General features: G+C 43.5%; 1 protein-coding gene across 4 annotated transcripts in view; it reads right to left on the bottom strand.

The window, feature by feature from the left end:
- PIAS1 (protein inhibitor of activated STAT 1) overlaps positions 1-19,936 on the bottom strand; it is a 60,324-nt gene extending 40,388 nt beyond the window's left edge. Inside the window, exons 1-3 of one of the 4 annotated variants that reach the window (XM_073653465.1) lie at positions 19,860-19,909; positions 6,702-6,746; positions 135-579 (exon numbers count right to left, since the gene is read on the bottom strand). In XM_073653465.1, coding sequence (XP_073509566.1) covers positions 135-576 — 442 coding nt within the window. In that variant the 5' untranslated portion in view covers positions 577-579; positions 6,702-6,746; positions 19,860-19,909. The other 3 variants (XM_073653463.1, XM_073653466.1, XM_073653464.1) reach the window with 3 other exon arrangements.
- Positions 19,937-27,500: the final 7,564 nt, after the last annotated feature.

Below are 27,500 nucleotides of genomic sequence, written 5' to 3'. Positions count from 1 at the left end.
TGTGAAAACCCAGTAGAAGTCCTTGTTTGCAATCATTCATCTCATGACAGATGCCCTTTAAAGCAGTTACAGTCATTAGTAATTGGATGACAAACAGCTCGTTATGCGACTCATTAGATGAAACACACACTCACCTAAACTTGTGGGTTTTATGAGTTCATCCAGCAGGTCATAAAAGGGCAGTTTCTGCAGTTTGATGTCTGGATGTACAGGGTGGAGGTTGGATGTGAGGTGTGGGAGATCCAGTTCATGTTTGGGCCCAAGAAGGGAGACTGGAAGTAGTGGGGAAGAAGCTGGGTGACTGTCATATGAAAGCTGAGGAATGGAGGATGGTGACAGGTTGCTTGGCATGGTGCTGGAGTGCACACTGGGTAAAGAAAAGTCTGCAGGTGTAAGAATTTTTAGTGGAAATCTCCGCCGGTACAGCTCCTTGATTTTCATTTGTACAGCTGGACTGCAGCCGGCCTTTAACAAGTGCAGAGCTTTAGTCAAGAGTTCGTGTTTGCGACCGTGCTTATTGCGTCCTGCGTATCCCAAAAGTACTTGCAGCTCAGAAACACGAAGGCTCATAACCATTTGCTAGAAAGGGAAGACAAAAGAAATCAGTTATCGTCATGATTAGTTAACAGCTCAAAACATCAAAAATTCAGTTCCTGAAATCATGCCTAGTCTAAATACTACAAAAAAAATAATTTACCTCGAGAGCTTATTGTAAATGAAAGGGGGCATTACCAGTGTGAGACATGTAATAACTGACAGTCTGTTCTCCTGATTTACATACTGGTAATGCCTCCTTTCAATTACAATAAGCTCAGGAAGTAAATTTTCAGGGAGATCCATGTCCGGACCATAGATCCTAACAGCTCAGTTACATACTAAGAAAAAAACATCGGATCACAGATATCATTTTCTTAAACTTTCTATGACCTATATGCCATATAGACGGCTTAGGAGGGTTGATAGTATTGACAGATTCCCGTTAAAAATAATGGTTTCATAATTTTAGAGAAATTAAAGTGATGATGTTCTTGGGGGATTGCAATATGAAGTATTTCAGCACAAGGAACACAGTCAAGGGCCCCCATTCACACAATGGTGCAGGGTGCCACTTTAGAGCGGTTTGTCTGGCATGCATCTGTTTAAAGGTTTTTTTTTCAACTGTACATGAAACAGCAGAGTGCACTTTCCCATACAATGGTCATCTGAGAGAGAGAAAAAGAAAAAAGTCAGCAAATTATCAATTTCGCCTTTATATATTTTTCAGTAGGATAAATATAATCCTCCTCTACTTTAAAGGCTACATATCTGAATACTCCCAATGTATAGCTGTGAAGTGATGGGTATAATACAACCACACACACTACTACATTGCATTACCATGCAGCAGACTTGTTAAAGTTTCTGTTACAGAATATCAGAAAATCTAAATGGGGCAGTTTGAACACCAAGTGTACGGATTACTGCAGGGTGCATTCAGATGAATGTGACAGCCTAAGAAAGGTCTAAAATAATCATTTGCAGGTAAATATCCCCATTTAGAGAACGACCTACAATTCTGTTTCCAAACAAGATATGCAGGTGGTTACAAACCAGGAGTTTAATATATGGCAGATCCAGAATGTGGGAAAACCTGACTGCTGTAATTCCTAACAGTAGAGATCAGAACTATCCAGTATGGGAGAAAAGGCGTTCACGGCCTAGCTAGAATGCAAAGGCAAAACAACGCTATAGACGAGGGTCAGGGTCTGCCTATCAGTCACATATAAATGACAAGCAGGTAACAGATGCACAGCCTAGAAGAATGGTCTCTATCTGCACATGTCCCCTAACCCACTGTGCACAGGCCAGGGGAAGAGATCCTGAAGCCATAACCAAGCAGAAGATTAGCATTCATACATTTCCCACAACACATGTTGGACCACTGCTAATATGTAGCTAAGGGCTGAACACTGCTAAAGTGGCCAAAAATTCATAGGTGGTGCCTACAGTTTTAGATTCATGGGGGAGGGAGGTTGGGAGACCAGGAACAAAATTGGGACCTGAAGAAAATGCAATTGGCTTTTGAAACCTTCATAAATCTTAGTCAGATGCATTAATCATGCGGTAACATAAGTAAACTGAATGGGAGATGAACTGCAATACTTACCAGATGGGAGCCCTGCCGGAATCCCTTGCCCCCGGCTTGTGATTTGCGGGCCCAGCATTACATGATGGTTGCGGCATTACATACACATAATCAGAGTAGGCGCTGGAATGCCGGCCGTAAGGAGACTGCTCTCAGGCTCCTGTCTGACGGCCATAGACTATCAACTTGCTCATCACTATTAGCGACCTATCGAACAGATCATTCCGGGCGACCTTTATAACTACCACCTCCATGTATAGGAGAAGCTGTGTCTCAGGCTTTGCATGGGTCAGACTTCCAAAAGTGAATTATTCCCCCCTTCACACAATTAACGCAACATTTCCTGAAGGCACCGGTGATTATAAAGTGATTCATGTCATTTTTACACTGTCCCAGGTGTCCATTTTCAGAAAAAAGTATAGATGTGTACTTCTAATAGGACTGAAGTTCAGGTGTTATTTGTATTTGGCAAAGTATGAATATTGCCCTGCCAGCATAAGGGTTAACTCACAAGCCATTTTTAATATTAATAAGACTACCGATGGTCAGGGATCCTACCGCACAATCCATTTTGCCTTTTTATATTTTTCAAAAGGATAAAGAATGTAATGGTCACCTAGTATTAGGACACATAGTGGACAATAGGTATCACACATAGTGCAGCCTAATGACCAAAACACATGCCCTACATTGCACAGCAAGAATGAAAGCTGCAATGTCACCGTCACTGGTACTGTCCGTCTCCTTATGTACAAGGTCTGGAATTACAGTAACGCAATTTATAACTACATCCTATATAAAAAGAAGGGCTTTCAAAGTAACTACTTCTAACATAAGCACACCAGAGAGCGGGAGGAAAGAGCGAGGGGGAGGAAAATAGAGCGAGAGGGGGAAGGGAGAGGAAGATAAGGGGGGAGGGGAAGGAGTAAGGGGGGGGGAGGGGAAGGAGGAAAGAAAAGGAGGGGGGAATAAATGGAAAAAGAAACTATGTCTGCAATAAATATGTTGAGGATACTTGATATCGCTCTCCAAAACAGAGAGGCACAGCCCATCCAGAAACAAGCAGACGGGAACACGAAGGACTGGCTGGAGAAATTCTCAGCGTGGACTGGTCTGATCAGACATACTGGGAAAGCCTCAGACGGCAGGCTTTTAATGGGCATCAGATGCCACACTGTCTGGTCCTCCTGTGGACAGAACTAAACTACATTAGATGCCATCTTCAGCTACACCAGGGCTGGGATACTGTGATACTGCACAGCTCTCAAGGGAAAACGCCCATTAAAGGTTAAAGAGGGCTCCAGACTAAAACCAGAAAAGCACAAAAGAAACACCAGAGGGGGGAGGGGCGGGAACCGAAAGAAGTCTCCAACATCAAGCAATGTTTTAGATGCACAAGTAAAAAAACAAACACGTCAATAGCAATGAATTCACATTGTGATTTATGCTCACTTCATGTTTACAATGATCTCACAGATAAAGTATTCATCAGAATAGCTCACATGCTAAAAAACATGATACAGGAAGGTGCAAAAGTTATTCTATAGTGCTTGTTATACGCTGCCATCATTAGGCTGCAATGTACTATTGTACCCCTCTAACCAGAGCCTCCTTAGAAGACATCATTTCTAGCACATGAGAAGTTTAAGCATTTCATCATTGAAAAAAAAACAAACAAAAACCATACACCTGTTAATGATGAGCTTAAGCATGGGAGCATTTACACAATTAGAAAGACTGTCCTTTGGGGGGGGGGGGGGTGAGAAACACCAAGGACGGCTTTTGAAAATGCAAGTGTTTAACATTTTGATGCAGTTTGTTTGTGATTCTTATTTTTCCAGCTGCGGTTTCTAACTACAGAGGTTTTGGGGGGGAGGGAGGGGGACTGAAAAACCGTTGAGTAGATGGTCAGACGGGACCTGAGCTCATATTCATGGCTGGTGCGACACTGGCCTTACACTGGTCAATTACTTGCAAGAGCCAAAAGCTGTAAAGCATCATTAGTAGATTCTTAATCCTGGTGCCATAGTAATGCGGGGTATTGGCAGAATGATCTGTACACATTTACCATAGTTCATAGTTATTGCTGATGAGCCCACATCTATGCGCTCAGCCTAAGGCCCCATTCAGATATTTTATCTGGTTAGCCAATAAAAGGTATCACTGAGAATACTTGTTATTTTTGGGCATAAAAGTATTTACATTGATTTTTCTGGCTAACACGGTACCACAATATAACTTTGTAATGGATAAAAGTACAATACAATGTTAATCATGGGAAGGTCAGCACACGGATTACACACTGATGTCTGTGGATCTCGGTCCAGTCAGATTGCAATGCACGGACCGGCTGCGGCTCTCCCAACCCGAGTGTCACAGATTCTCATATTTCTATGAGGCTGTCACGCACTTAGACCGATCTGCACTGATGTCTGCTTGAGCCCTAATATTGACCCATGATACAAAAACAGACATATCTGATTTTTTTTTTTTTTTTTTTTTTTTGCTGACAGTCTGCTAAAAAAAAATATGGGTATGTGAACAGGGCCAAAGATTATATATCTTCTATTCAAAAATACAATACATATGTGAATAATGGATGTCTGAATAAGGCCTAAAGTATATGCTGGGAGCTTCCCCGCATAGAAGACAAAAAGTGTACTTTTGGTTTCCATCTGAAACCGCGGAGTAAAATAAGCACTTTTCTTAATGCGTTTTATTCCCATTCATTTGAATGTGCGAATAGCACTGAAAGAATTGACATACTGTCAATTGGCTCAGTGGTTAGCACTGCAGCGCTGGGGTCCAGGGTTCAAATCCCACCAAGGACAACATCTGCAAGGAGTTTATATGTTTGTAAGTTTGTGTGTTTGCGTGGGTTTCCTCCAGGTTCCTCCCACACTCCAAAGACATCGATACACACACACACACACACACACACACACACACACACACCAGATGTGAAACTGCTTCAAACCTGCAAGGAATAAATAAGCCACATGTACAACAGAAATCTCATTTATTTTGCTGGTACTTTAAAATGTTGCATTTTTTTTTGGGTGGCAAAAACGCAATGTGTGAATTTACCTTAACTGTATGGAAGAGTACTGCCATACAGAGCTTTCCCATATGAAATACCAAGAGCAAGCTACACACATGAAAAAAAAAACACAATGGGTCTCCATGGTAGACAGATGCCCTGGCACCCATCCAGACTGGTCACTGTCTGGCATATACCACCTGTGTATGCTATCCAGCAGTGGCCACAAACAGCATGTCCCTAGCCTCATACAGTTGTTTCTTGCGGTCACAAACTTGCCATTGACTGAACTAGATCCCTGCCCCCACTGCTACCACACCCATCCGGTACCATTAGGCCACACCAAGCTACAATACTGCGAGGATTAACTAAAATAGATTTATTGCCAAAACCTGTTTAGCAAAGAAGTATTAGCCATCTTCTGCCAAGTGTACCATAGAGATACATGACAGATCAAGATCATCATGTACGCTTCCCCTTCATCTCCACTCACTTGCGCCCTCCCTCGACCTCTGGAGGCAACAACTTATTTCATGGCAATGAAATTGAATTACTTAAAAGCTCTGCAACTATCAAATAAAGCTTGTGTACCACCATTAAAAGGTTTTATGCTCTATCTGCCATCAGTGAATGGGAACATACTGTATATGCTCACAGCCAGGCAGTGAAAATCTATACAGAACTAATACTCTGCATGATTTAGTTTTCTACAATTGTATCCAGGCAATTCTGACAGATAAAAGGGTTGTTGCAAGTTTGGAAGTTATTCTTTATCCTACAGATAAGGGATAACTTCTCTATGGCTGGGGGCTGCTGGGACCCCCACCATTCCCTTAGTCCCTCAAAGAGCCCAGTGTAAATGTAGTGGTGGTTGATCATGAGCATCTCAGATGCATCAATCTTAAAGGACCACAAGAGTGGTGCTCCTAATCTATGTTCCCTGCCCCTAGTATTATACTTACTCACCACAGGCTGCACCTTCCATCACCGCCGCTCCCATTGGTCTCCAGCAGATTGTGATCCGCCGGATCGCTCCAGTGTTTGCTCGAGTGAGCCGGAGGTCACTTCTCAATGCAAGTCTATGAGAGCCTTGTTCTGCCCACGTTCTGACTCTCAGACTTACACTGAAAGCTGGTGACCGTGCCTTCTGACTTCCAGTCAGTCAGGAGCTGCAGTCACAAGATGGCACCACGGGACCGGACCGTTGCGGATAGAAGGTGAAAACAGCGACTGGTAAGTATAAGACTAGGTGCAGGGACCTTAGATTAGAAGCACCACTCCAGCGCTGGAAAAAAAAAATGCTGGAATGGTGCTTTAATGAGATTGGTGGGTCTTCTAGTCTTCTGCAATGTCAAAAAACAGACGGCACACAAATTGCACACATATGTAAATCGTGTGATGTCCTTGATTTTCACCAACCGATAAGATAAGTACGGCCAATTTTGAGCCATTATTCAAATTATTAAAAAAATAAAAACAAAAACACAGATTTCTGAATGGAGGCCTTAATAAAAATAAATATGTATTATATTGTACCTGTGTTTATGTGATTACAGGTTCAAGTCCCATGGGAGAGGGAGGCTGAAAAAAAATAAAAATAAAAAATATATATATTAAAAAACATAAAATATCATGTAAAAAAATATCTAAAGAATTGGTAGTTAGGCTCAAAGTGCCATAAGTGCTGTCACATCGCCTCCCAAAAATGGAAACAAGGCACCAGAAGTTTTGTTTTGCATAACTAATGACCCATGGAATAAAAAAAGGCAGCAGGTCACTTTTCCTGAACAGTAAAGGATATAAAAATAATTTAAAAAAAAAGTACATGACTATTGCAGCATTGCTTTAAATTCTACCCAAATAATTTTCCACACATTACACAGTAATCTTAAAGGGTACCTGTCACCAGAAAAAAAGCTATTAAAATGCAAATATGGGGTCACGGAAAACAGCTGTGAAAGAAATGGGAGACTAGGGGTAAAAGGCGACATCGCGCCACAATGAGTACGTTCACACGTTGCATATTTGCTGTATCAAAAAACAGAATGGTGGCAGGAAAATGCGTTTTCATTTGAATGGGTGAAAAATGCTGTAAAAACACTGAAGGAATTGACATGCTGTGTCTGGGGGAAAACCAAGGAGGGCTCCAAAATATGCTGGTACTGTAAAATGCTGCATATTACCCCTGTGAACATGCAATGTATCACTGCGATTTCAGGGTAACATCGGATGTAATAATTTCCTATGGGGTTGTGACATACTAGAGCACAGTCACCAATCAGCTCATCCACATGGAGATGCGAGGCTCGGGACCAGCAGTGCCGCAGGATAATATGAGAACAAAGGAATAGGTTCCAGCAGCAAAGATCTTCTTAGAATCTATGCTATACTAACCACAACACTGGTTGGTTGTGACTTTTAGTCCTGTATAGTTTTAATAGTTTAAATAAACTTCAAGGTTTTAAGAAGATCTTTGACGTTGGAATATATTCCTTTGTTCTCAGTCACAAATGTGATGGATTTTCTGTAACTGGTTGCAAGTCGCATGTGACACATTTGCCATAGACTTCAACACAAGACTTGCAAAGCTGCAACCTGTCTGAAACTTGGCTGTTATATTTACAGTAAAATCAGTTCTACAATAGTTGCGCCACAGCAAGTTGCAGACAAGTCACACAAATGATTTTATCGTGTGACTTTTCAGAGAATCGCTGCTCCACGACACTGCGCAGCCCCGGCCTTATGTTTACATCCAGACGGTGAAAGCAAAAAAGCACTGAAAATGACGACCTGAAACAGAAAGTGGGATCCAAAGTTGCAGAACTTTATAATAGATGACTAAACCGTACTTACATAAACCAGAAAAAAACCCTGAGCAGTTACACATTACAGTGTTCACAATAATACGTATGGAAACAATGTACATGGAGAGTATAGCTCTGTATGTCACTGTCATATACAAGTGGGGTTGGCCAACAAACTAAAATGTATGTAGACACCTTAGGCAGATGGGCAAATTAAAAGGTTTACAAATACTTAAATCTTTATCTTCGTGAGATACAAGTTACTGCCAGAGGGGTTTAACTCCCTTTCTACCCATTAAAGGGTTTTGGAAGAACACAAAATTGATGGCTTTCATCTGTGTCTCTGATCCACCTTGCGTTTCCTAAAGAAGTTTTACATGCAACTAAAGTTGGCCAAACCCGCCAATAATCAGGCAAACAGTGTAGTGTGTTCGGGGCCTTTAACAGATTATGTCAGGCGAGAGAAGGATACAGCCATTTGGATTTCCAATAGCCAATACTGTTGCTCTCTTGGAGAGCGTTCCAGTATGGGAAAGTCGGGAGAGATGGCCATCATTTGTCCAACAGCCATCCAATGTGTATAGGAGCCTTTATTCTACACTTCTCATTAAAACACTTCTTGGACTTTTGCATGCTTCATTCAGAACAATACCATTCAGATGAGTGGAATGGTTTTGAGCAGAATTTTTCGGCAACAAATTACAACCTTAGGCTGTGTGCACACAGTGCGCTTTTTTCGGCACAGAATTGGCCCAAAAATGCTAGGAATCCTTATGCTAACAAAGTCAATGAGAATCCTGAAGAGATGTGCACATGATCAGTGTTTTTCTTTTCAGGACTTGCTGTGCTTTTAATCTGCAGCATGTCAACTATTTGTGCGTTTTTTTTGCCGCATTTTTCACCTATTGACTTCAATTGAATAAAAACACAGGCAAAAACGCACGCATTTCTCCATTACGTTTTTGCTGCCAACAAATTCCTAGAGACGCAGAAACTTCTGCAATCAAATACTCAACGTGTGCACATAGCCTAAGGACTTTTTATAAATGGTGGTGATATATTTTATGCACAATCCGACAGACATGAGAATTTTGCCATCTATCATTTACCTTGTGATCATAACTAGTAAACAGATGGGTAATGGCACTGTTAAAGGTAGGGCAGGGATAGACGATGCTATGAAGGTTATTAATAGATGTTGACTATTATCAGGACATGCCCTCAGGCTCCATCAATAATTCAAAGTGTGCATGTTTGAGAAAAGCATTGCAAGATCACATGTAAAGTAGTCAAAGGAGGGGGATCACGTGATATTGCAATTCTGCATGCGAATCCAACAGTGTTGCCATTTTTACTATAAAAGGTAGTTTAAAGAACTCTGTACACAAGCAGACCAAAGTAGATGATGTGCAATGAGTGATCTGTAATAGATCTCTGTGCACGTAGGCTGCAGTAGTTCTCAGCAGTGCAAATCCTGTTAAAAAACGTGATAATGCACCATTGAGAATTTTTTTCCCCACCGCGTAAAAGATCAGGTCAACAGGTAAACGATTGCTCTGAGTGTTCATCTAGTGATCGGCAGCCTGCTTACATGACAAGATAATCGTAAAAAACGCTTGTTCATGATTATTTTGCAGTGTAAAATATATTTTCAATTTCTCAACATTAATAGCGAACTATTCAAAAAGTTAGATGCTTTAACTTAAAGGGAACCTGTCATGTTAAAAAACAACTACTATTAACCTGCAGATATTGAGGCTAATAGCGCTGTAAAGCTGTGAGGCTGCAGCACTAAAAGCCCGGCTACCGGGAGGAAATTAACTTTATTCCTCTGGCTTTCAGTCAGAGGCGCGGGTGGTGAAGCTTCAGGTCACCGCTCAATACATAATGAGTGGTGGCTGTAACCATACCCTTTTAAATCATTACATTGTACTTCTGCAATACAACTTAGTACCTAAAAAAGGGACTTAACCGCCCATACAACCTACCTAAAAGTGCCTTGAAATACTGGAGCATGCAGGGATCCATTGATTGAACTCAACCCCCCACATTATTTTTTTGTGTTTTTTTTTATAGTCTTAAAATATATGTATGTATATTAATTCTTATTTCAACCCTGGGTTGCTAGGTTCTCTCTTCTAATTAGAATTTAAAAACTTCAATAAATATAGGGTTAAAAAAAATATTTTTTTCTATCCATGTGAACGAAGTATTGACACTGTGGGCTATTCAACAGAACCAGATTATAGAATAAAAATTGTCAAGAGGGGATTCACATGTGCCATAGATTATAGGAATGGTGTGCAACAATGTTTTGCACAATACAGAGCAAGTGACTGACAACATCCAAGTCACATAACAACCAATGAACAGATATTAGAGCAAGCTGCGGCTCTGCGTGGAGCATTTGTGCTGGATTGTTCATGGTAGGTTCCCGTAGGACCTTTTCGCTGCGGAATTTGCAATGCAAAGAGTGAAATCTGCAGCGACATCCAAAGCATCTCAATTCACACTGCAGACATCGTTGCGGATTTAATGTGACATCCACAGCGCCAGTCAATTTACACTTTGGCTTTCCCCCTAGGTCATGATTGAGATTTAGTGGCATCTCGTTCACAGCGCTGGAGACACGTCAGTTTTAGATCCGTAACAGGCCAAAGATACAGCAGACGGATGGCAGTGTAAACTCTGTGTGCAGTCTGTGATTAACATTGCAATGAATAGGAAAAGACTTGCCATTTTTAGTAAGAGAAAAAGAACTAATGAAACTGATCGTAAGAGACTCAGGGGACAAATATGGTCCATGTTAACATCATTAAAATCACGGACGTCTGAATGAGGCCTAACATGGATATTTTGTAGAGCACTTGCAAATTAAATAGTGTGCCCTGTAAACTCCAATCTAAGGGAAGAAGACACCAGGTACCAGTCTGTCCAACCAGTCTCCTGTGCATCTCAGTCCCTAGCTGTCATTAAACTAAGTTTATCTTTGAAACTTCTACACGTTTCAGAGTTAAACATACAGCCAGTGTCTGATACATCCACAGGCAGCATGTATCAACTGCCAGGTTTGCAAATGGAGCTCAGTTGCCATCCATATACTATCTTGAATTTAATGTAAAATTAAGTTTGATTAAAACAATAAACATCACTGATAAGCCATCTACGCATATAGGCGGATTGAAGGTTCAAAACTTGAAGGAAAAAAAATAAGCATGTGCATGAGATTTCAGAAATCTCATTCACTTTGCTGGTACTTTAAACCTGCGCTTTTTTGCACCAAAAACGTGTGAACAAGCCTAAGTCTGTCCAATTACAAGCTTTTCTAGGAAGTCAGTGATTTCCCGGCGCCTGCGAAATAGAACCCTGCGGCGCAGTGCACAAAGTAGGCAGGGGGAAACAAAGCGCGCTCTATGTGAGGCGCTTTGTGCATGCCTGGGAAGTGAGGGGTAAATAAACACATAGGAAGGGATTTTGGGGATTACTAAGAAGGAAGGCGGGCCAAGCCTGTGCAAAACTGTTGATAAAACCCCATTTCTCTGCAATCAGACCTCTGCTATGGGCCATACAGGTAAGCATAGATTTACTTTTCTATCACCTGTATTCCCATAGTAGAGGTCTGATATCGCCCAGGGGGAGGGGGGGGGGGGGGGGGTGACAGATTCCCTTTAAATCACAGATCTTGCACACAGCCAGTCATTAACAAGTTGCGATCCGCCGGACACCTGTAAACAGTATTTATAGGTCAACATTCCTGAAGGAAATCCAGAAGACCACATTGTACGCAGACACTGAAGTGATTAAACTACATGTGTGTCAGAACTTTAAAGGCCCCGTCACACTTAGCGACGCTACAGCGATCCCGACAACAATACGACCTGTCGGGGATTGTTGCTGCGTCGCTATGTGATCGCTGGTGAGCTGTCAAACAGGCAGGCTCACCAGCGATCAGGGGAGCAGCGACACCGTGGAAAGAATCTTCAACGATGTCCTGCTCCTGGTTACCAGCCTGCTGAAGCAGCAGCAGGCTGGTAACCATGATAAACAGCGGGTTACTAGGGGCACACGCGCACCTAGTAACCCGCTGTTTATCATGGTTACCACTTTGCTACGGTGAGCGGTAACCTCCTGCTCACCGTAGCAAAGTGGTAACCATGATAAACAGCGGGTTACTAGGTGCGCGTGTGCCCCTAGTAACCCGCTGTTTATCATGGTTACCAGCCTGATCGCTGGTCCCGCTGGTCACACACAGCGATGTGTGCTGACCAGCGGGAGGGCAAAGACCAAAAAATGGTCCAGGACATTTTGCAGTGATCTCACAGCAGGGGCCTGATCGCTGCAAAGTGTCACACATAGCGAAGTCGCTGGTGAGGTCGCTGTTGCGTCACCAAAACAGTGACTCAGCAGCGATCTCGCTGTGTGAGACGGGGGCTTAAGGGAACGTGTAATCAGAAAATGACCTATTACTTAACCCTTTTAACCCCAAGGGTGGTTTGCACGTTAATGTCCAGGCTAAAATTTTTACAATTCTGGCCACTGTCACTTTATGAGGTAATTATTTTGGAACGCTTCAGCGGATCCCACTGATTCTGAGATTGTTTTTTCGTGACATATTGTACTTCATGATAGTGGTAAAATTCCTTAAATATTACATGCGTTTATTTGTGAAAAAAAACAGAAGTTTGGCAAAAATTTTGAGAATTTCGCAATTTTCAAACTTTGAATTTCCATACTCTTAAATCAGAGAGAGATGTCACACGAAATATTTAACAAACAACATTTCCCACACGTCTACTTTACATCAGCACAATTTTGAAACCAAATGTTTTTATTTTTTTTGTAAGGAAGTTAAAAGGGTTAAACGTTGACCAGCGATTTCTCATTTTTCCAACAAAATCTTTTTTTTTTGGGGGGGGGGGGGGGGGCGCCACATCACTAGGGTTGAGCGAGTATGTTCTGTCCAAGTATGCTCGGCCGAGCTTCGAGTATTTACAGCTGCTCGGTGATATGTTTGAATCGCTTCCGTGTGCATGATTTGCAACTGTTTTATTACATGGGAGGAATGTGTAAGAAATAGACATTCCTCACATGTAATAAAGCTGTCAAACAGTTGCAAATCATGCACACGGGAGCGATTCAACCATAACACCGAGCAGCTGTAAATACTCGGAGCTCGGCCGAGCACACTCGCCGAAAGGGTTAACAGAACATACTCGCTCAACACTACACATCACATTTGAAGTGACTGAGGGGCCTTTCTGACAGAAAACACCCAAAAGTGACAATTCTAAAAGCTGCACCCCTCAAGGTGCTCAAAACCACATTCAAGAAGTTTATTAACCCTTCAGGTGCTTCACAGGAATTTTTGGAATAGGGAAGGAAAGAATGAACATTTAAATTTCACAAAAATTTTACTTTAGACCTGATTTTTTTTTTTTTTTTTGTAAGGGTATTGGGAAGAAAAAAAAAAAAAAAAAGGACCACAAAATTTGTTGTGCAATTCCTCCTGAGAACACCGCTACCCCATATGTGGGGGAAAATCACTGCTTGGGCACACGGCAGTGTTTGGAAGGGACGGAGCGCCAATTGACTTTTTGAATGTAAAACTTGCTTGAATAATTAGTGGAAGCCATGTTGCATTTGGAGAGCCCCTGAGGTGCCTAACCACCAGTGGATACCCCCCACAAGTTATTTTGGCCGCAAAGCATATGATGGGGGGAGAGACTCGAGCATGTCACTCCAGCACCCGCGATACTTGGTGTATACCTCAGCACCCGATGCAAGCTCAAGTAGCGAGCACTTGCGCTCAAAACTAGTTCCCATATATTCATAATTTTCTTTACTTTTGAAAAAACCCCAACCCCAGCGTTTATTTTTTACACCTTTCCTCGTGCGGTATAAGTGATTAGACGACTTTATTCTTCGGGTCGGTGCGATTATAGAGATACCAGATTCATATTGGGTTTTATGATTGACAGCTGTCACACGCTAAAAGACGCTTTTTTGTTGTTGCATCGCCATATTTTGAGAGCTATACTTTTTCCATATTTCGGCAGACAGTCATGTGACAGTCTTTTCGGGATGAGTTGACGTTTTTATTGGTACCATTTTCAGGCACGCAACATTTTTTGATCGCTTTCTATTCAGATTTTTGGGAGGCAGAATAAACAAAAACCAACAATTCAGGAATTGTTTTTTAGGTCGTTCCGCGTGTGGTAAAATTGATAAGGTAGCTTTATTCTTCGGGTCAGTACGTTTACAGCTGTACCACATTTATATACCATAGTTTTTTTATGTTTCGACGCTTTTACACAATAAAAACTATTTTATAGAAAAAATAAAACATTTTTGCATCGCTTTATTCTGAGAGCTATAACTTATTTTTCGGCTGATGGAGCTGTATGGCGGCTTGTTTTTTGTGGGAGAAGATGATGTTTTCAGCGGTAACATTTTTATTTACATTCTTTTTTTGATCGCATTTTATTCCACTTTTTGTTTGGTGGTATGATGATAAAAAACTAAGCAAAAAACGATGCTTTATTATTTTTTTTTTACCGTGTTCACTAAAGGGGTTAACTAGTGGAGAACTTTTATAGGTCCGGTTGTTCCAGACACGGTAATACCAAATATGTGTACTTTTTTCATAGTATTTATTGATGGGTACATTATATATTTTTATTTTTGGGGGATTATTTCTTTTTTTTTTATATATTTTTGCAGGGTTTTTTTTGTTTTTTTTCCTACTTTTACACTTTGTCCCACTATGGCACTTTCACTTTACAATCTGATCGGCTGTATAGCATAGGAATGGAGCACTATCCCTATGCTATACGTAGGCTGTCAGCGCTGCAAGCAGAAGATACATTCATCGTGCACTGCGCATGATGAATGTATCTTTCTGCTGTCTGGTGACACCATGACAACCAAGGCACCTGGCCTCAGACAGCACGGGACACCAGGGAAGAGGTGAGTACCGGCGCTTACCTCCAGAATGCTGCGATCGACTTCGAGTCCAGTATTTTGGGGGTCACCAGTTTTGTCCTATATGGGTGGCTCAGTGGATAGCAAGCACTGCAGCCTTGCAGCGCTGGGGTCCTGGGTTCAATCCCACCAAGGACAACATCTGTAAGGAGTTTGTATGTTCTGCCCGTGTTTGCCTGGGTTTCTTCTGGATTCTCCAGTTTCCTCCCACTCGCCAAAGACATACTGATAGGGAATTTAGATTGAGTATATATAAGTGAGTAAAATATCTAAATAAAAACTAAGACCATCACCTTATACTGTGCGGCATCCCATAGTTGTTTTTTTTTTTTTTAAATACACCACCCCACCATCCCCCCCCCCCCCCCCCGTAAATTCCCCCAACGAAGCATTTTAAATCGGGGTGGATTTGGCCCGAAACTTCACCCATCAGTCCGGACTGACCAGATTACCATGCAGCACGACAGAATGTAAAAAAGTTTTTTCTTGTGTTCGTTTGGGGGATGGGAGGGTGATCTAAAGGGGGTTATATAAACATTTATGGAATGCATAAAGTGATCGTTTTAGTTCATATAGGACAAAACTGGTGACAGGTTCCCTTTTAACAATAAGCTGTTTTCTGATGGCATATTCCCTTTATAAATAGAAAATAAGACGGGAAAACTGCCAGCCTGCATTATAGACCAGAAGGTAGCATGTTCATGTCGGGGGAGGGAAGGATGTCACTGTTAGAATTTCAATGGTCGATTCTTTTGTCCAGAGGAGAGATAAGCCACTGCCATAGGAGTCTGGCAGCTTCTCAGACTACACAGAAATGCTCGGCAAGGCCGTAGGTTTCATGAGGCGAGTCGGGTATGATAGCCGTCAGTCAAGCAATTGTTGAAAAAAAAAAAACAATTTTTAATCAACGATCATGGATAAGCCGCCCTATTAGTTTTAAACTATGCTCAATTCTAAATAAACCAATAGAAATGTAATAATCCCAAACCATTAAGGCCTGGGCTGCATAGAAATGTGTGGGCACATGTAAAAATCAAAGTTCCCTGCTGGGGTGGGGAATATATTCACCACTTCTATAAATAAGAGGTAGATTGTTTCTGGAAAATGGTGACAGACCTGAGGACCGGCTTTCTCCATACAGCTGCCAGCCTCCTCAATCTTCGAGAGTGCACTCATTTTATACTCATTCCAAAAATAATTCTATACTGGAGGCAAACAACTGCAGCCAATAGCAGAATATTTACCCACAAAACAGTGACGTGAAGTTATCCAAATACTGTAGTAAAGCAAATTCACACGCTCCATCAGGCAGCTTGCCAATATTTGCAGGACTGACAATGGCAAACGACACAGCGATTAAAGGGACAGAACTATTTATAAAGAATAATTTGTTGTAAAACACGGAAGAGCCGATCAAGAGGCCGAGAAAGATCAGGTCTGGAGTACAATTAGCTAAAGATGAATACGGCAAATAGAAAATCCTCACACATCGCTTTATCTATCAAAACCCAAGAACTTAAGGCTGCGTGCACACGATGCGTTTTTCATGCGTTTATGCTGCGGAATTTCCGCATCAAAAAAGCATGGTAATCCGCACCCCATGGTCCCCAATGGCATTCCGCAATGTCAATGCACATGCTGCGGATTTTTCCGCAGCATTTCTGCAGCGCAAATAAATCCGCAGCATGTTCATTAATTTTGCGGAAGCGCCGCCATTGACTTGCATTGAGACGCATAGAATCCACTTCTGTACATTTGTACAAGCGGATTATATGCGGTTCAATGTGCGGATGGTACCCAGTTCTGGAGGAGAGAAGACTCTCATCCAGACCTGGGTACCATTGTACCTGTGAAAAAAAGAATAAAATAAAAAAGTTTATATTCACTTGTCCGGCGGCCCCTGCAGCGCTTACCTTCCAGGACCTGAGATGACGTCGCGATCATGTGACCGCAGGCTGTCTCGCGAGATGCCGGCAACCCGGAAGAAGACAGGATGAGCGCTGCAGCACACGCGGCGGGGGATCGGGGGTAAGTATAGCTTTATTTTTTATTATTTTTACGGTCACACTGTATAAATCCATGCCTTTTGCATGGATTTATATAGTGTGACCTAGTTGTCAAGCACTTTCCAAGTGATGCTATCGCCAAAACCAGAAGTGGGTGATAAATGCAGAATTGGTGACTTGTTTCTATTATACCTTTTCTCTGATTGTTCCTCACCTGGTTTTGGTTCCCACTCCTGAGAAAAAAATACTGATAGTGGGGTCATGGCCTGACTGTATAAAAAAGAAGCAGCTGGACAATTAAGATAAGCATGTTACACAGAATTACATAAATTTATATTTGGGGTTTTTTTTTGCCCCTCAAGTCACAGAAATCCCCCCAAAAACTTTTATCCAAGTACAGACGTCAATATTCACATTCATAGTTAGGAAAGGATGGCTATTAAATGTGATGGGAGTGCCCTTATGAAAGGATAGAAAGTGTGTTTATAATCAGAGCTTTTTTTTTTTATGTAGATTTTAAAGTCGATCAGCATCAAAATTCACGTGAAAAAAAATTGTAAGCATTCCCTCACAGCCCAATCTAATGGGAATAATGTGGGCACAGGTTTGCACTATACAGCTATAAGTTCAAGCCTGACCATAGTTATATGACCTGAACCATCAGTATCACAGGGATTCATGAGGATGGTTCAGGTTGGCAAATAGGAATCAGGCCAAGGCAGCAGCTACAATGTGTCCACAATACAGATGACTGACTGAGCCCTTCGGATGTTTTCACATTTGGTCTTGAAGCAAAAAAAAAAAAAAGTTTTAGTGGCAAAAAAGTAAAGTTGCTGTTAGAAAACAATGGAGAAACCAGTTCATTTCTACCTATTCTGGCTTACTTTTCAACGCAGCCTGTACCAGGATCAACATTACTTTGGAAAAATAAAATGTAAGAAAAACTTGACTATAAAACCAAGTTCCCACATTGAGGTTTTGGTGAGTTTTTTTCATTCTGAATAATTTTGGGAAAAGAATGCAAGTAACCTATTTTCCTTAATAGGTGCAGAAATAGCGCAACATCAAAAACTCATCGTGGGAACGTAGCCCAAGGCTATGTTCACACGTTGCTTTTTTTGCTGCATTTTTTTCTGCAGCCAAAACCTGATCTCTGAACTGGAAGTGTAAAAACAGCAGGGGGGAGGGGGGGTGTTTGAATTAGTCGGGCATAGTTAACACATATCACCAATTTAAACTGTACTTGAAGTACAAAAATTAAATGTGTTTCACATCCAGCTGTACCTGGGTTTCCTTCACCAGTCTCTCATTGCTTTCTATGGGTGAAAAGATGCAGCAAAAATGCTGAAAGAATTGACATGCTGCAGTTTTCAAAAAAGCAGCAGTTTTCCAATTCAGTTGGGGGGAGGTAGAAGCATTCGCATAAGATCTCTGAAATCTCAGAGCTTTTACTGGTACTGTAAAAACAGCTTTTAATTTGCATTAAAAAAAAAAAAAAAAAACAGCAACACCACAATGTGTGAACACAGACTAAGAAGACAGGAACATCACCAATGTCATGTATATAGAACAGCAGGCTCATCTGATGGTACACCACGACCCGACAGGCGGTCATCACCAGAACAGCTGGCTCATCTGACGGTACACCACGACCCGACAGGCGGTCATCACCAGAACAGCTGGCTCATCTGACGGTACACCACGACCCGACAGGCGGTCATCACCAGAACAGCTGGCTCATCTGACGGTACACCACGACCCGACAGGCGGTCATCACCAGAACAGCGGGCTCATCTGACGGTACACCACGACCCGACAGGCGGTCATCAACAGAACAGCGGGCTCATCTGACGGTACACCACGACCCGACAGGTGGTCATCACCAGAACAGCTGGCTCATCTGACGGTACACCACGACCCGACAGGTGGTCATCACCAGAACAGCTGGCTCATCTGACGGTACACCACGACCCGACAGGTGGTCATCACCAGAACAGCTGGCTCATCTGACGGTACACCACGACCCGACAGGCGGTCATCACCAGAACAGCGGGCTCATCTGACGGTACACCACGACCCGACAGGCGGTCATCAACAGAACAGCGGGCTCATCTGACGGTACACCACGACCCGACAGGTGGTCATCACCAGAACAGCTGGCTCATCTGACGGTACACCACGACCCGACAGGTGGTCATCACCAGAACAGCTGGCTCATTTGACTGTACACCACGACCCGACAGGTGGTCATCACCAGAACAGCTGGCTCATCTGACTGTACACCACGACCCGACAGGTGGTCATCACCAGAACAGCAGACCAGTCTCGGCCATTACACATACACTGTACCAAGTAGGAGGAGAATATAGGACACAGGCTACACGTGATATAATGTAGGGATCAGAGATGACAGGGGATGAGCGGACAGCAGGCGATGTCTCTGGCCCCAGAACACAAACACTACAAGTAAACAACGCCCGAGCAGGAGGAACTACAGAGCCACATGGAGCAGCCATGTCCCGAGTGTCCCCACCACGCAGGGCTGACAGGAGGTGGGGGAGGGGAAGAATGGGACAGATGGTGAGGACCCTCCACATGGGGACACTTAGGGATGGACCAGCTGCTCCCCTCCCACCTCTGTGGCCGCACACATGGCTGTGACTCGGGGTCACCCACCCTGTCCTCCCCTCACTCACCCCAGACCACCTCCCTTCCACCACCACGGACAGCAGCAACAATAACAGCGGCGACTGTACCCTGCACGCAGCCCGCTCAGCTCTTCTGCTTCTGGACCCCGCCTTTCCTGGCTCACCGATCCATCGGCCCACCCCGACCGGAACCTAAGACTCCCCTCGTCGGACACAGGGCGGGATCCCGGTCCCGCAATTCCAGCTGCGCTTTACCTTCAGTTCCGCACTGTCCGCCATCTTGCCGCTCTGCGCGCATGCGTAATGAACCCGCCGCGACGTGGCTCCGACGTGTGTGTGATGTCACTACGTAGAATTTGAATAAGGGCGCCAAGGGGCTGAGGAGCACGTGAGGACGGTCACGTGCGGGAGAGGGCTTTGTTGTAGGTGTCAGTAGTGGCGGCGCCGTGTGTCACCCACCATGTCCGTGAGTGGAGGGGATCACGCGTGGTCGCTGCAGTGGCGTCTCCTGTGCACTCGTGGAAGCAATAGCAGCGGCGGAATGTCTTATGGTTACCGCTCTGTGAGGGCTGCTTTCATGGGAAAGATGACGTTTTTTGGTTCTGTTTTGTGCCCTTTTTTAGTCCTTCGTTTCAGTAGGAGGGAGAAACAAAAAAAACCATCAATCTGGATTTTTGTGTCTTTTCCAGCGCTCAGTCGAATTGTAATTATTAGTGGGTCCATTCCTGTAACTAGAAGTGAGAAGTCTCCGCATGGGACTATCCCGGGCTCCGGCCGCTCTGTGCTCTTATTATGTGACAAAAACAGCAATTGTGTAAGTGGATTAGCTGAATAATGTAAGAGCTTCCCAGTGTAGTTATTATTATTCAGCTTGAGCCATGGCGGCTTGCTGCATGAACGCTCTGTAGGAAGATGGATCTTGTATAAGACTAGAGAGGTCACCAGGGTCTTCTCCACCGTTATCTTGATCGGATTACTGGTTTTTCTCTTTGCCTTGTTCCTTCTATTCATAGGCGGATTATAATGAGGGCAATCTGGGCTACCGCCTGGGGGTCCATGGCCAGATTGCCCTCATTATAATGTGTGCGGCGGCGCGGCACATACCAGCAGCCAGAGGAGGGGGCCCCCGAACCGCTCCCCCAGCAGTGGCGCACGGCCGCTACTTCTTCGGCCGGGCCAGCACTGCACCTGTTAACTTCCCTGTGTGCTGGCCCGGCCGCGTCACAGCTAGGAAACACAGCCCTGTGCGTGGCCGTGTCTGCTAGTGTGACATCACGCAGTGTGCGCTGCATCGGAGAGGAGCTGGAGCCGGGGAATGGTGAGTGTGTGTGTGTGTGTGCAGGCAGATATCATTGTGTGATGTCTGTTTATATGTATTTTTGTGTTTCAAATGTATTTATGCGTGTATGTATATGTTTGTGTGTATAGATGGCTACGTGTGGTCTCCCGCTGTGTATAGATGGCTACGCGCGGCCTCCTTCTGTATATAGATGGCTACGCGCGGCCTCCTGTGTATAGATGGCTGCAGGTGCTCAATATTAAGTCTTGCAATTATTGTAAGGCTATGTGCCCACGATGCTGAAATGCTCCGCATTTTTTTTGAGCGTTTCTGCATCTCCCTGGCAGAAAAAACGCATACAGATTGTACATGCGTTTTTCCTGCCAGGGACAAGCGGATGTGAAGCGTTCTTCACATGCGGGTTGTCAAGCGTGCTTTCCAAGCGATTTTAGCATCACTTGGAAAAGTACTTGACAACTTGGTCACACTATATAAATCCATGCAACCGGCATGGATTTATATAGTGTGACCGTAAAAGAATGGTAAAAAAATAAATATATACTTACCTTCTGATGGCCTGCCGACTTCAGTGGTCGCGTGACCCGTCACATGACTAAATGACATTACCACAGGTCCTTTAGTCTACCGTGAGCTGCCGGCAAGCCAGGACGCATCGGATAAAGACACCGGGGGCCATCAGAAGGTAAGTATAATATTTATTTTTTATTTTATTCTTTTTTTTTACAGGTTCTATGGTACCCGGGTCCAGAAGAGAGTCTCCTCTTCTCCAGACCCGGGTACCATCCGCACATTGAAACGTTTGGATTCCGCATGTACAGATGCAGTGATGCGGATTCCATGCGTTTCAATGCAAGTTAATGGCAGCTGCGGATTTTTCTGCAATCATAATCCGCACCGGAATATTCCGCAGCATGTGCACAGCACATGCGGATTATCATTGGGGAACATGGCAGACCTTCTACCAAGCGTTTTTTAAGCGTTTCTGCAGTGGAATTGCCGGTGCGGAAACACTTAGAAAACGCATAGTGGGCACACTGCCTAAAAAATTCTTATAATTAATATTGTGCTAAATTATTTTCACGTGAACTATCACATGATCTATCACAGGGGATCATGTGATACATCAGGTGTGTGTGCCACGCCTTCTAAACTGCCTGGGGCCCTTGCTACTCTTAATCCACCCCTGCTTCTGTTCTTCCGACCATGATGTCCTTCTACAGTGATCTCTCTCTTCCTATGATGAGTCCATAGTAGGCAAGTCATAGCTCGGTGATCCTTGCTTCTGTCTGACTTGATTTGTTCCATGATTGATTTGTTTGGCCTTCTTGCCATCCATGGTATTGATAACATCCTTCTCCAGCACCACATTTCGAAGGCATTGATTCTTCTTCTGTTTCTTTATCCTCCAGGTTTCGCATCTGTATGTTACCACAGAAAAGAGCAGACTATGTATGAGTCGTGTCTTCATCACCAGTGAAATGTTCCTCAATTTAAAGACCTTGTCCAGTGAGCTCATTGTCAATTTGCCCGTAGATATTCTCCTAATGACTTCCGGTGTCGTCGCTGCATCTTGTGTGATCATTGATCCGAGTAGGTGGAGGAGCCATTACAAAAACCAAATGTGTGGGGGTTTTTTTTTTAACGATACGTATCAGTCCCACAAGCAGACTTGAATATGTGATCCTTATTAGTGTTGAGCAAGTATGAATTGTGAATGCCTTTGGCGAGCACACTCGAGTGCTCGCCAAGTATTTGCGGCGTGCTCGGCATCGATGAAAGTGTCGCCGCGGCTGAATGTGTCACATCTGTTATACACCTGTAACACATGCAGGGATTGCCTGTTTGTTAGGCAATCCCTGCATGTGTCACAGTTGTGTGACACATGCAGCCACAGAAACACTTTCATCGATGACGAGCATCCGAGTGTGCTCACCGAAGGGGTTAACAATTCATACCTACTCAACACTATTATGCAACATAAGAGCTTAGCCTGCTTGGTGCAGATATTTCTGAGCTTATCTGTAGGAAAATCTGCACAGGTTGCAATGTGATAGCAGCAGAATGGACCCTTATGCTTCAGGAGTGGGTGATAAATACAGAAGTGGTGACTTGTTTCTATTATACTTTTCCTCTGATTGTTCCACTCCTGGTTTTGGCTTACAAATACTGACCAAATGCTGAATGTGTGAACATGGCCTTTGGATATCACACCACAAGCATAATACTGTGAGTGTGTCCGGGTTGGTGAGTCTATTAATTTTCCCCTAGATTTAGGCTGGATGCCCACAATGAGTTTATGGTGAGTCTTTGACTATGCAGATTTTTGCTGCTTCAAAAAATGCAGTGTCTTACAGTTACAAAGCACCATTTTGAGTCAAATATAGTCAGAGTAACTCGTAACAGTAATATAAAGTCATCATTTTATTAAATAACAAACTTATATTCATGAACATACATTAAAAATTCACCATGCTATTTAGCATTGGCGTATAAGGAAAATTCCTTTTTTATTTAGACAAGGTATCAGTAATGGTTCACGACAAGAACCAGAGGACATAGAGCAAGAAGCCAAAAATATGAGATTAATGCATAGAACACAGATCAGGTGCAGCTTGTTTTACAAAATATCTGTCCAAGTACCACATGTAGTCACTAATAAATTATATATATATATATATAATCGTCTTATCTCGTCTGTCTGCCCAGGAAATCCCGCGTCGCTGATTGGTCCGGCTGCGGCCAATCAATGACGCGGGATTTCAGAAAAAGATGGCGGTCGTTAGTGGCTCGTCAGCGGCGATGCAGCGGGGAGTTGAGCGGCGCGAGGCGCTCATCTCCCCGCTGCTGGCAGCACAAGTACCCCAACAGGCGGCGCCGCTCACCTCCATGCGGCTAACATCGGGAGATCAGCGGCTTGGCCCGCTGATCTCCGGAGGGCAAATGTGAACGGGGGAGCGGCGCCGCCGGTCGGGATGCTTCTGCTGCGAGTAGCCGCTCATCTCCCGGCTTCTCGCAGCGGAAGTAGCCGCACAAGCAGCGACGGTCCTCACTAATACGACGCTGATTGGTCGCGGGCGTCGACCGCGACCAATCAGCGATATGGGTGGAAAATTTAACGACCAATCAGCGATATTGGAGCCAAATTTAAACACCGTTTTGCTGATCGGTCGCAACTAATCAGCAATTTTATCACCAAATTTAAACACTCTCTCCAGTCCTCACTAACACGGTTCGCTGATAGGTCGCGGCCGGCAACCGCGACCAATCAGCGATTTTGGCGGCAAATTTAAGCAACACTCTGCTGATTGCTCCCGGTCGTCCGCGTACATATTCTAGAATACCCGATGCGTTAGAATAGGGCCACCATCTAGTATCCATTATAATGGATCAAAAAGGTCTCCACTAGTTAAGGCTATCAGCCTACAATGTACACACTGGTCCATCAGCTTATTGTCATAGCCAATTAAAAGGATCTGACTAGTCCTGGTGACTGTGTGACACACCCCACACTGTAAGATCTTTATATATAATATGATCAACTGATCAATATATATCAGAATGGTAAACTCCTGTGGGGAGATAAAGATATATGGGGTGTATCACAGAGACTATCCAGCAATAAACTAGTCAAGGCCCAAGAGTCAAGCGCTACATTCAATCAGGTAACTCATTGTGAATTTGAAAAATACTTATCAGTTGCACCACATCATTGTGATTATTACCTTCTCAGCTTGTTTCCCTGTCCAATTCAGTACCCCTACATACGTTTCGGTGCCTCCTGCACCTTTTTCAAGGGGGGGGGGGGGGGGAGTGTCTTGTCTGGAGTGCTCCCTGTTATGACTCCTATTTATATCGTGCAATATCCGGGTGTCGGGCTATTTGGCGCGTGCGCTTTAATCACGCCCGCCGTGTCACACACAACATCCGGGCTCCCGCGGTGACACGCACAGGTCAGGGGGTGCACTTCCCATGATTGGCGCCATATTGTTGAGGTCTCTGACTGCTGCCATTATGTCATCTATTCCTCTGATAAAAACATGATCATCTCCACCAGTAAGTCTTCCGCTATACATTTCATTATTTGGGTAAACAAGGGAAGGAGGGGATAAGTGAGAGGGTATACATCAATTAATCCCCCCCAAAAAAAGTGAGTAGATCATATTAGCACATAATTAATTATCTGCAGCATTAGCACTAAAAAAGGGGGCAGCATCCTCAATATCACATTACACGACCAAATCTATGTATATTGCACTTAATCCCAAAATATCAAACGCGATGATTATTAAAACAATTTACATTCTCATCCGTGCGCTCTGTCCCTTGCAGATAATACAATACATGGCTCAATTCAAAAATAATCCACCCCACCTTTTTATTTCAATTATTGTTTCAATTATTCCCCCAGTATATTAATCAATCTAGCATTCAATTCTTAAGGGACAGTGAGTATCTGAATCCTAAGGCCATGCATACATCTGACATGGGACAATATTTATACCTCTGAAATGGAAAATTCATCATAAGCAAAATGGTGCCAAGAAATAACACCAGACTAATGCTGATCATTTGATCTCACAGATGAATGTCCCTATAAAACATATCACATGCATGTTGAATCATAATTGCAATAACCAAATGATTGGATCGCAGAGAATTTTGTTGATAGATGAGACGACAAGCTGGTAGGTATCCCTGATGAATAAACGAGATGAGTAATGCTAATGCACGCTATAAGGAGCCAATCTCTAAAACACAAGCAGAAAAACACAGACAATTAAAATCATACAAAAAAGTAAAATCCTTTCGGTGTCAGTGTCCAGAGTCACAATCCAATGACATTCCATTTGGGCTACAAGGCGTTGTAAATAGCCTCCCCTGATGCCACAGCGCAACCTATCTATGCCCCGTACCTTAAATTATAATGGACCACAGCCATGAACTAATTTGAAATGCGTCAGTATTGTTTTTAACCCAGTGGGCTCCAAGACCTCCCTGGCCGCTAAGATATCTCGTACATTCTCAGTTCGCGAGAGGTGAGGCCTACATAAATGAGATTGCAAGCACAGGTGGCGTAATAAATTACGTGCATAGAGCTGCATGAAATATGGTGGGTAATTTGAAATTGTTTACCATCCGAGGACCGAAAATCAAAGGCCCTCACCATATTCCTGCATGCCACGCAATCACCGCATGGAAAAAAGCCCCACCTCGGGCCCCTAGATCCGAACAAGGGAACTGTCTCGGCCACAGTGGCTCCTCACCAGTTTCTCTGATACTCTGGTTTCTCCTTGCAGTTACCTGTGGTCTATCTGGGAGGGTCACGGCCAATGTGGAGTCAGTCTTCAAAATGCTCCAATGTCACTCCAAAATATGACGCATAATGTTCCATTGAAAGTTATAAGTAGACATAAAACATATAGTATCATCTTTGTTTTCCTCTAACGGTCTTATTTAAGAGGCCAGATCTTGGAATCTGTTTAGTTCGATTATATCCCTTGTTAGTGGATCTCTTGCTATAGCCACGTGAGAGAAACCTCTCCCTCAAGTCTTCTGCTTGACATTCAAATCTCTCGTCTGAGGAGCAATTCCTCCTCATCCGCAAGAACTGACCAGTTGGAATAGCTCTTATCGTAGCAGGTTCATGTGCCGAGGCAGCATGGAGCAAAGAGTTCACAGAGGACTCCTTTCGAAAGACGTCTGTTTGTATATATCCATCCTTTGCTACAATTAATTGAATGTCAAGGAAGTCAATTTGTTGTTTGTGACATCTGTGTGTGTCGAATGTTGGAATTGTTGTGGTTCAAAGAGCTCATGAATTCATTAATTCCTGACTCTGTTCCTTGCCAAATTATAAACAGATCATCAATGTATCGATACCAGCAATGCACATGGGAGGAGGCATACGCGCCATCACCGAAAACCTGCCTCTCCCAAAATCCTAGAAACAGGTTAGCGTATGATGGCGCGCACGCTGCGCCCATGGCAGTGCCTTGTTTTTGAAAAAATGTCTTTAAATGTAAAAAAAAAATTATGGGTCAGGATGAACCACAACAATTCCAAGAGAAGGTCACACAGAGATGGATCCAGATTACTAGTATTCAAAAAAAATGTTGTGGCCATCAGTGTGACGTATGCAAGTATAAAGAGACTCCACATCGACCGTGACCAGGAACATGTCAGGTTCCAAGCAAATGCCATCAACCTTGGCCAGAATGTCCATAGTATCTCTGACATAGGAGGGCAGTGTCTCCACAATGGGATGCAAATAGTGTTCTATGAACTTACAAATTGGATCGCATAGCCCTCCTATGCCAGAGACAATAGGACGCCCCGGTGGGTCAATTTGATTCTTGTGGACCTTTGGCAACAAATAAAAGGTGGGTATCCTAGGTTGAGTTGCCAAAAGACCATCAAGAATGCGTTTGGGGATAATACCCCTAGTCACCGCTGAGTCAAGTATCAGATACAGTTCCCTGGAGTAAGTACCCACTGGGTTATTGGACAGAGGCATATATGTTTCCTTATTCCGCAATTGTTTAAAAGCCTCTTTCTCATACAGGTGGGTTGGCCAAATGACGACATTACCCCCCTTG

The sequence above is a fragment of the Phyllobates terribilis genome, unplaced genomic scaffold, assembly GCF_046119375.1.
Source record: "Phyllobates terribilis strain yellow unplaced genomic scaffold, ASM4611937v1 Scaffold_11__3_contigs__length_659146591, whole genome shotgun sequence".
In the NCBI taxonomy this organism is placed as follows: Eukaryota; Metazoa; Chordata; class Amphibia; order Anura; family Dendrobatidae; genus Phyllobates; species Phyllobates terribilis.
This window is presented reverse-complemented; position numbering and strand designations above follow the sequence as displayed.